The following is an 11,140-nucleotide window of genomic DNA, read 5'->3' as shown; positions in this document are numbered from 1 at the left end:
GGCTACATGAGACACTGTTTCAGAAAATTGAAACAATAACAACAACAACAACAACAACAACAAAACAAAAATGAAAACAACCCTCTACAGACAAAAATCCCCACAAACAACAATAACAGCCAGACCCTTCCTATTGCTTTTCTTCAGTGGCTTTTCTAGACAAAATAAAAGAGGTCTACACAATTTCCACATCCCACCACTGGCTCTCTCCTCTCATGTGCTGCAAGGAGCCAGGCTGTCAGCGCCTTATGGATGTACCTGCTGGCCTGGGATTGACTGGCAGGCCATAAACATTTATTGAAAAATCAGAAAAAAAAAAAAACAACCAATATTCTAATGGTTCAGAGGGGATTACTTAAATTGCATGTAAATAAATCCTCCTGTCCCCAGGACAAATCTACCATCCTTCCCCAGGCAGCCCAACCACGCAGCACAGATTTAAAAATCTTGCAATTTTATTTGCATATAAAGGCCGCTAGATATAGAATATCACAATAAATTTAAAGAAAACAACTGCTTGCCTAAATTTTAAGGTAACATAAAATAGAATAGAGCTCAGTGGCATTGACAATGGGAGAACAGAAAGGATTTTTAGCAACAATATTTTGTGCTAGCGAAGATTGCATCAACACACAGTGCAAAATGGGGCAGGGGTGGGGAGTGAGAAGACAATGCAGGGCATTTAAATAGAAAGGACGACTAAGTCTTACTTTAGTTCGCTTCCAATGCGTCCATTGAAGTCTATACACACTTGTTACTGTACCTAGATGAACTCAAGGTCTTAAAGAGCTTGAGTTCGGAGGAAGGAGGGGTCAGTTCCTTCGGACTTCTGATGTGCTGCTGCTGCACAGAGTTGCTTTGCAGTTGTACTGTCCTTGGCAATATTAAACTCCTAACTTAGTCATAATGCACAAAAAAATTTATATATATATATATATATAAATCCACATTGAAAAGGAGTCTGCACACGTTTTTTCCTTGCATGAATATTTGCTCTTGACAGAGTCTTGTTTCCGTATTTTTAAAGCTCAAATAATTTAAAAGAAACAAACAGTGAGAGTTTGTATAACCATGATATGGACCTCTCCGGCCAAGCCTCTCAATGAGGGCTGCTCTTGCCCCACCTTGAACACAGTCTTCCTTATAGCTGGTGTGAAGCTAAGGTTTTTCCAGACCTACTTCTGCTGAGATTGCTCTAAATTGGGGCCACATCTGTGAAATAAAAATGAAATAACACCAAGAAAACAACAACAGAACACATCAAACAATACTCAAAGAGTTGTGCAAATCTGGGTGAATTCAAAACACCGCCTATGTGTTTCTTTCCTTTTTAAAATCTTTTCCTTTCAGCTTAAAGCATATTCAAATAAGACTTTTTAAAATCATTTTTTTTTTTTTTTTTTTAAGAAAGCTTGGCTGTCCTTTGGCAAACACTAACAATTTACAATGGCGTGGCCTTTGAGCAAACAGAAGTCATTTTACAAATTCACAATGCTCCTTTGATTTCAAATGGGTACCCCACTTAAAAAACAAAAAGAGGCAGCACAACTCTAGCATCATCTTTTTCTTCCTGTTCCAACAATTTACAAAAAGAACTCACAGGTTTTGAAAATAAACAAGTCAGAGAATGTAAGTTTATCATTAGAAAAATGGCAGTTTGTAGACCGTCCCTCCCATTCCGATAGGATGCTGAGAGCTTTAGGAGCCCTGTGGGTTTGGAAGGTCAAATATAATTGGAGGGTTGGTCGGCTGAAAGCTGACTGTACAGGTGGAGGCATTGATGTAGGTGGTGTAACCGTCGGTCATGATGCCGTACCCTGTAGGAAGACAGTGTCACAGTTACTGTAATATAGACAAATGACAACAGCTGAACACAGGGCCACCAGGCAGGTAAGAACAACAAAATTGTGTCAGAGGGGAGAGAGATGAAAGTCAGTGGACCTACTCAGAGACACAGATTTCTGGAGCTTCTGTCCAATTTTGCTGTTTCCTTTAAAAGGGGAGATTTCTCCCCTTCAACAAAGAGTGACTCTTCCCAGTGCCCCCGTTGCTCAAATACTGAACTGGTCAGGGAGGGACATGATACCTGTATGACTGAGAATAAGAAAAGCACTCCTCCACCTTTAAAGTATTGTTTTCATTTCAAAATCTGCATTAACTATTGAGTTGAAGGGAAGGAAGTGAGCCACCTAGGAACACAGCTCTGCTCCAAGGGGGCTTCGAGGTAGAGGGAGGAAGGCAAGCGCTCAGGTGTGGATGCTCATCTTCCTCATCGTTAGAGAGATCTGTCTCCATGACAATTAACCGTAAGTGGCTGATTCTACCTTGAATTATGTGGCTTTAATGCTAAGTTCCATCTTACTCCAAAGCATTGTTTCTTCAACTGTGGTAGGTAGGAACATCACCACAGGACCGTTTCCTAAATGTGCCCAGACAGTGCACGCAGGGAAAGCATCCCTCTATGCAGCACAAATGATCTATTGAAGAAAGTTAAGAAAATGTCATGGCACCCTGGCATGTAGACACCTTTCATAATTTTTAACATTCTGACATATTTAGGCTTCTTGGAAGTTTACACATTTCCTTGGACACCTTACTGCTTCTGCAATGAGTCTGTAATTCTATGTTCACATTGGTCTCTGTGGCATATAAAAACCGCCATGAAGAAATAAAATGACCAGGACATACAGAAATCACTGATAAGGTTCTTATCCTCCACCCTCCCCCTGCTCCATTTGCTAAAATTTTTCCAAGTAAGCCTGTGGAGAGCTTAATGAGGGTCAATGGAAAAATCTCTTAAGAAAAGCAAAGCTGCATTTAAAATGTGCACTGTTTGGTTCCGGGGTCATAAAGTCTTGTTATCTCTCTCCATCAAGAGGCTGGTATTTGCCCTCTCGCTGCCCTCTTTCGCTGTCTTAAGTGAATAAAAGCAAGACAAGTTTATTTGAATATGATCGCTTCCCTTTAAAGCCAGTTTATTATTGTGGGGTTTCAGTGGAATTCTCCAATTGTCTGTCGAGTTTAAGGTAAATTAATGACTTAAACTTCTTTTTTAGAGGGTGAAATGCAAACTCAAAGGAATCTCACAAGAATTCAAACTAGTTTTCAAGATAACAGCACCCCCCCACCCCCAGGAAATGCAGTTTAGATAGGCAGTCTCATCTCTGGGTTCTCCCCTTCCCTTAGGGAGCATAACAGATTAAAGTCTGCCCCCCACCCCACACATACCCTGCCTCCTGCCCAGGAACTAGCTGCACCTCTGCTTTCCAACCTTGAAGCTGGTGCTTGCACTTGGAGCAAGCTGAATTTTCTCTGGCCTTGGTAGGATGATGTTTCAATATGCTCTTTCTTTCCTACCTAACTAGGAAGCCACTGTGCCTGTGGACTCTGGAGTAAACTGCATTCTGTTTCACCAAGCACACAGTCTCATACACTTCAGCTTGACTCTGACATTCATAAATAACTCCAGAGAGCCACAGTAAACAAGGGCTAGGATACATGGCAACTGCCCACATAACTGCTTCTGCTGCACACAAATATACATGCCTGGGCCAGTCTTATAGGTTCTGAGACACCAAGATCAGTTGTCAGAATATTCTGCTTGTCTACAAAAGCCCAGTGACATCTGGTTGGAAGAAGGGCTTTTGTGATCTGGGACCTTGACTCAGCTTACCTTGAAAGACAGACACCAATAAATGGGTATTTTTCTCATTTAGAGACTTCATTTTTCCAGTTAACCTCAGCTGCAGCCAACAGTGCTAATGATTTCTTCCAATCCCAAGCTGATTAGGGAAATGCTGAACTGCAGAGAGTGGCTCTTTCCACATCCGTTAGGAACCATTCTTTGCGTGTACTCAGTAATTCTGCAGAGAACATCTTGTGTACCAGGCTCTTTCTGTGTTTGGCATGTAAGATCCCAAAGGGACTACAGATACTTTCGGTTGCGTCTGATCTCAAGGGTGTCTTGTCTATTTCCGTAAACAGGAAAATTGGCTTTATTGGTGCTGCAACAGTCGTTATTATTAATTTCTCCTTAGAGCCTCTAGATTCCAGTACTGCCTAGGGTAATGTGGACTTTGTGGTAAAGTAAGCCACACAGGGTTCCTACTTGCCTGTCTGCTTGAAAGACAGCAACACAAACTATGTATCAGCTTTGTACATGTGAGCTTTTCTCACGAGGTTTCATCTTAGAAAAGGGTTCCTTTGCGTTAAAGTTTGAGAACTGCTGCTCCCATCATTCATCTAGCTGACGCGGCCTGCTGGAGAGTGTGAGATCATGCATGGGTAATGGTGTATTATCCATCCCTGTGTTCTTACCTTCATGAATTCCACCAAACACGTGGAGCTTGGGCCGAACTCGCCTCTGGACCGTGTTTAAGAGCTCCACGCAGCCAACCCTTTGAAGCTCCTTTGGAACCCAGTCCCGGAAACCTAAGGAGAGAATGCAATCAATACTCTTAATTTTCCCTCTTCAGGTAAGGTTTCATTCTGACTTTCAGGAAGCCATAACTCACAGAAGGTTTATTATGTTATCTGTAATCCTAGCCTCTCCATTAAAGCTCACAACTGCTTTTAAGGAACTTTCACTCATCACTTTGTCTTCTTTGGATTCTTGATTAATTTTTTTTTTTTTTTGGTGTCCATTCCCTCCCCCCCCTTTCCAGTTAATTAACATTCTTTTCCTGCAAGAAGTTTGATTTATTCAGCCACAGGTTTCAGATCTTCTTCATGAGATCAATGACGCTTATTCCCGGCAGCCCATCACAGCTCTTCCCCTCAATTCTGTTGCTTTCTCTTCCTCCAAATTCTTTCTCATATGTAGATATACCAGTTTACTCCCACGCCGGCTCACAGGTTCACAGAAAGGGGATGTGGAAGAGCTGGCTAGGGACTGGCCACAGGATGCCTTGTTCTGCTTAGCGATGTCACTCTTAGCCTTTGGGGGTTCCTGACAACCAGAGCTTTGGAATACCCAGTTGCTTCTCCATACCTCTCTAGCAACAGACAACATGACCTCATGGTGGCATCCAGCAAGCTGGGGCTAATTGACTAGTTTTAAAGTAAAAGCCACTTAGTCCTCCGCTTAATGCAGAAAATCTATAAAAAACTGACATCAATTATAGCAAAAGTCAGCTATCCAGATGATTACCGTCTAAAATGAAATCCATATACCTCAGCAGGACGGGGTATGAGGAAGGCAGGTGGGATGAAAGGCTAAATCATAATCTGTGGAAATCCATTCCACAGCTCCATTAGGTACTTTCTACTGTGAGAAACGGCTGGGCAGGAAGGGACAGATTTCTGTTCTGTTTGGCTAGGCAGTAGGCATGAATATTTAGTTTCTGTAAAGTCAGGCTAGCTGGGATGTGGGAAGTACTTGTAGAGACTAGGAAGACTAGCAGATAAAAGTGGAGTGCCTAGCAAAAATCAAACTAGGGTATTTATTAAGAAAAGGGGGAAATCCTGAATCTGCAGTAATTACCATTGTTATCTCATGGAAGTGTTTTCTTCCCTGTGTATATGAGCACCTCAGATATCATCTTGCTGAGACTATAACAGTAGAGTAAATAGCACCTATAGCTTCCTTCACACTGAGAATTCAAGAATTCAAACTCTCCAGCCCCCCATCCCCCCCCCACCCCTGCCTCAGCACAGCATTTTCCCAAGAATTCCAGTCTTAAAGCTCTTCTTTACATTGTGAAAGCTTTGCCTGACTTCTTATGAAGCTTCTGGGTGTGGACCTCCCTCTGATTTATGTACAACCTGATTTATTCCACTTTTACTACAAAAAGAGGGATGGTAGCCTCTGCTGGAAAGGTAACCAGGATATCAGGATTCTGTAGAATCTAGTAGTGAGACTTAGCTATCTATTAGTACCACTTGTTTCATGCCAAAATGAATGACTAGGTTGTAAACTGGTTGTTCTGTTTGAAGTCATATTCTAAGGAATGCTACACTGATGGGAATGCTTCTGTGCTGTCTGCTGTCCAAGACCCTCCCAATGAACTGTACCCAACCAGGCTATAGCTGTCCAAGACCCTTCCAATGAACTGTGACCAACCAGGCTACAGCTATCCAAGACCCTCCCAATGAACTGTGCCTAACCAGGCTACAGCTGTCCAAGACCCTTCCAATGAACTGTGACCAACTAGGCTATAGCTATCCAAGACCCTCCCAATGAACTATACCCAACCAGGCTATAGCTATCCAAGACCCTCCCAATGAACTGTGACCAACTAGGCTACAGCTGCTATCCAAGACCCTCCCAATGAAATGTGACCAACCAGGCTGCTCAGGTAGAGGACTCAAGCTGGCTGGAATGGTATCCCTGCAAGGCACTCTTGCTGAGAGTTGGCAATGTTTCATTAGCAATTTAATGATTAAATTCATCTAAATAAGGAGATAAATTGTCAATGATTTGATTAGGATCATTGGCAAATACAGTCTTGGAGAATGCAGGATGAGGTGAGTGCATCAGAGAACAACATGTATATGGTTAACCCAAGGGTACCACACTGTCTACAACAGAACTAGCCTCTCTTCCCCAATTCTGCCTCACTAACACGTGGCTCCATGGCCTCAACCTCCATTCTCCCTTCCATTTGTTAAGGAAATATGGAGCCCTCCCTCCCCTTTGTAAGGGAAGGAACACAGCACTGAGTGACTCTTAACAGAGGTATTTACAAAGGTTAAATATACATCAGGAATGAGTAACAAAATGTTTGATTCCACAAGCTGATAGAAGAGGGAAGGGCCATGCGTAACAAGGAAACAACAAAAATCATGAAAGTCAGTCACCTCTGCCCAAATTGTCTCCCCTTCAACCCAGTATGACCAAGGGAACTCTGTTAATACAGTGCATTACAATGATATTAAAAAGGTGTCCTCCCCATAAAAATAAATAAATACTATCAACATTTGTATTTAAAGTGAAATTTTTGAATTTTCTGAGCATGCTTTAGCTGGGCAGAAAGTATCTTGGCATAATCCATAGCTAGTAGATGGTAAGATCCTGGTTGAAAATGTTCTAATAGCAAGATAAACCAATGATGAGCCCATGAATAATTAGGATCTAATTACTTAAACCATACAACCATCTTCTGACCCACAGTCTGTGTTACTAGGGGGATAGCTTTGACACCAGAGATAATATACATATGTCACCAATATGCACAGAGTAATTTTTTATGCCATAAGTAAATTTAAGGGCAAGTCCTTGTTGAAAATACTTCATCTTTAAGAAGACCTGTTTTTGCTCATATGATCAGCTCAAATATTAAACTTTAAAGACAGCCAGGGCCCAATGCTTTGTGTGAAAAGGAAAATGAGTTTCTCTGAACACATTCCTTCCATCTCACTGCCATTCAAATGCCAGTGATTGACAGGTCTCTGGCATCCTTGGTGTCCCATCCTACCCCTTCCCTGTGAAGGGAACACAGTTCTTAAATTACCAAGCTTAAAAGACTGTGATGATCTCTGCTCATTTGATTTTTTTCCTCCCTGACTCGACTAAGAAAAAAAAAAAAAAGAAAATTCGTGAACACCTGTAAGCCTAGTAGAACTGCTGAGTTTAATATTGGGTTTCTTTAGAGACACTGACTTTCCTTTTTGTGTTCACTTTTTTTTTTCCTGAAGGAAAATTACTATGCCCCCAAGGTATTATTCATTATGCTGGGGGAGGGGAGCATTTTGTATGAGGAAAGGATAACCTTTGCTCCACTTACCTAGAGGAGGTCCGTGTGTCATGAGTATGTCGATGCCCTCAGGGATGAGGTTCCATTTGTCCAGCAGAGACTGGCCTCTGGGTAGGTTAAAGCCCCATCCATTAAACCACGGGGTCCTTTGGGGAGATAACGCACATGGGTCAGGCCAGCAGAACGAGCCTCACACTGTCACATTTCTCACGCACATCCCCCACGGCTTGCAACGCTCTCTCTTCTCTTTTGATGGCTGGCCCTGGCAGCAGGCTGCTTTTCTATGGGCTGCTTCAAAACCAAGCCATTTGAAAGCAGGCATGGCGCCTACAGATTGTTTAACTAGAAAGGGGCACAGGAGCCTCTACAGTGGAGACTTTCCCAGCAGGCTTCTAACAAAACTGTGACAATGCTTTTTCTCCCCCCACATCTCAGTGCTTCCCAAGATACCCAGCCCTGATCCAAAGCATTCCCAGCTTCCCTTAGTGCTGCAGAGGTAAGAAAACCCCTCTAGTACTTCCTGATTCTCCCCAGTACTATAGAGGTACAGGGCAGAGGTCCTTGTTCGTCTCAGAGAAAAGGACACTTGACTAGAAGAAAAATCTCTGTTCACTGAAATGTCCTGAACAGTCTGGATGGAGGCTGCTGCTAAGCCTGGGGGCTCTGAAAAGTTACCAAAAACTCTTCCTGCCACCAAAGGGAAGATTCTGGGGACCTCCCTGGTCCCTCTGGAATCTGCTTCCCCATAGCACACAGGAACATTTTCCTGGAGGTTCTGCTTCATGAATGTGTCTCTAAGATCAAGGATATGTAAGCAAAGGAATGGGGATGTCTGTCTGTCAGTCTGGCCTCAACAGAGCTTTTTTTTTTTTTTTTTTTTTTTTTTACAAATATCCTGTTTGTTAGTGAGAGAATGAGTAGTTTTTCTCTCTAAATCCTGCAGGCCTAACATGCTTCTACAAGGCATTTCTGATTGTACTCATCCAAAACATTCAAGCTGAACAGTATTATCTGAAAATGACTGTTTTGTTCCATAGGGAAATTCCAGTTTGCCCGCACACTTGTAAAAGACAAGATGGTCAGTTTTCTGCTAGTGCTCAGCTAGTGAGCAGTTTCCAGCTTAACCTGCTCACTGCCAGTCACAGTTGATCAAACACAGACTGTGATCTTATTTGAAGACAATCGCTGGCCAAACTAACAGGATTATCTCAAGAATCCAAACTTAGAAACACTGACAGAACATTCATCTGGTCGTGGGCATACATTTCACTGGTAGTGGGTATACACAGTCAAGGTCAGGGGCAGAAAGATGACCTTTGAAATTATGTCAAAATCCACATTTCAGATGACAACCTAACCTCCCAGCGTGGTGAAGTTGAAAAGTTCAGAAAGAAAACACTGGTTCCAGCTAGAAAGGGCAACCCAAATGTAACTTATTTACTTCTTACCCTATTTCCAAGTCCCCACACCATCTTCCTGGAGTTTACGCCTAGCAATGTGATAAGAAAATGGGAATAATCCTGAAGACAGTTGTTGGTCATTAGGTATTCAAATTGTCAGCGTCCTATTCTAAGCATTTTTTTCCTCACAAACTTCAATCTCATAAGGTTTAACACTCCTCAGATGCATAGTATTATCATCCCCAGTTTACAAATGATAAAACTAAGTAAACAGAACTTGGACCTAAACCAAAGCAATCTGTTCTAACACCAATGAATTTAACCACGCACGATGCCAATTCCTCTTCCTGTGTGCTACCTAAATTAATGTACTTGCCTTAGAGGAACCACTTCTGGGCTCTTTCAAGTTTGCCTGTGGTTTGAAGCCAAATGCTATCTCCATTTCATGGTTCAGAAATCCAGCTATAATATGATGGAATAGACAACTGCTGTTACGGCATATCCAGCTCTTTCCTACTTCTGGTGACAACGTTGTATTTTCTTTGGTAAGTTCCTCCCTCCCTGATATAATACATGTGCTTCTTCTGGTGAGGCTTCCTGCACTCTGGATCCTGGATGAAGTAACTTGCATTTGCCCATACAGTGATTCACTTGCAAGTATATACATGGGCCCAAGCTGGACAGCTGAGTGTCACCCTCAGGATTTTGTTAGCACTGCTAAAGAGAAGGTCATATTTCCTCTCTGGAATCTCATGTCTCAAGAACTGTGCAGCCCTGGAACTGGCTGGGAGATATCTCAGCTGTCCTCTGGACAATCTCTGCTTGGGAATCAACTGACCACCAAGGTAACCCAAGACAAGAAAGAGAGGGCTTTGATGATGTCCTTAGACACAGGGATTCAGCTGTGTCTGACACCAAGTGAACAACTCCTTTCAAGTGTATGAACCAACAAGATCCTTTTCTTTCATTAGGAAAGGGACTCTAATTTTGTTAAGTTCCATTTCTAATAACTGAAAGCTCTACTACATACAACCATTGTATTCATATAAAAACGACTATATATCTGTTGTGGGCAATAGTGCTCCCTGCTAAAGGTCCATATTCTAATACCTAAAACCTGTAACTATACCTCCTTACATAGCAAGGGTCACTAAAGGAATTCAGCTAGCCTGAAAATATGAACATAATCTTGGATTAGACAGGTGGGTCTGCCCTGACCCACCAAGGCCTCTAGCAGTGGAAGAAGGGGCAGTAGAGGGCAGTAGATGTGAGCAGAGCAATGAGAAAAGACTCAACCCGATATTGCTACCTTTGAAGGTGGAAGGAGAGGACTAGGAAGCTAGGAATGGGGAGGCTCTGAAAAGCTGGATAATGTAAACATAAAAAGTGAGTTGCTGGTGGGGTGATGGCCTATGAATGTAATCCCAGAACTCGGGAGATAGAGGTAGGCAGATTTCTGAGTTAGAGGCCAGTCTGGTCTATATAGACAGTTCCAGGCTAGCCAGGGCTGTATCTCAAAAAAAAAAAAAAAAAAAAAAAAAAAATTCTCCCTGAGACTCTAAAGAGCTATGCAGCCCTGCCATAGCTATATTTTAATTCAATAGGACTAGAGTCAGACTTCTGAGCAAATATGACAAATTTATGTTGTGTGTTGATATTAACTCCTGTAGACTGGTTAAAGTAGAAACAGAAACTAATCAGTAGCGACCATGTTTTAGCAGGCGGGGAACTCTCGGGCCCGTGACTTGTACTGGGCCTTCCTTGGTCTGCAGCATATGCTCCATCCACAGCATGATCTACTCACTTTCAGAATGCTTTGAAAAAGCAATAGTCACTATCCTATTCCTGCTTAAGGAGGCAGTCCCGGGGACCAGGCCTGGGAAGGAAGGACTCTTCTAGAAAGGAATCCACCAGTCCTGTTCTCTCTTGTCCTTCAGCTGTCTATCACCAGTTCTTACATGTTGTCACTCAGGTTTTAAAAAAGGAGCTCCCCAGCTTGGAAATGCCTACCCTGCTTCCCTTAAGAACAGCCCTTGTCCAAGATTT

The 11,140-nt window shown here is 42.5% G+C and overlaps 1 protein-coding gene across 4 annotated transcripts in view; it reads right to left on the bottom strand.

Annotated features, from left to right (window-relative positions):
• Window positions 1-437: 437 nt before the first annotated feature.
• The window catches only part of Mpped2 (metallophosphoesterase domain containing 2), a 181,755-nt gene continuing 171,052 nt past the window's right edge, over window positions 438-11,140 (bottom strand). For all 4 annotated transcript variants that reach the window (XM_036186053.1, XM_036186055.1, XM_036186054.1 and 1 more), the window contains 3 exons: window positions 7,725-7,840; window positions 4,318-4,431; window positions 438-1,817 (listed from right to left, as the gene is read on the bottom strand). In XM_036186053.1, coding sequence (XP_036041946.1) covers window positions 1,699-1,817; window positions 4,318-4,431; window positions 7,725-7,840 — 349 coding nt within the window. In that variant the 3' untranslated portion in view covers window positions 438-1,698. The remainder of the gene's footprint in view (window positions 1,818-4,317; window positions 4,432-7,724; window positions 7,841-11,140) is intronic.

This window comes from Onychomys torridus, chromosome 4 (genome assembly GCF_903995425.1).
Source record: "Onychomys torridus chromosome 4, mOncTor1.1, whole genome shotgun sequence".
NCBI lineage: Eukaryota > Metazoa > Chordata > Mammalia > Rodentia > Cricetidae > Onychomys > Onychomys torridus.
This window is presented reverse-complemented; position numbering and strand designations above follow the sequence as displayed.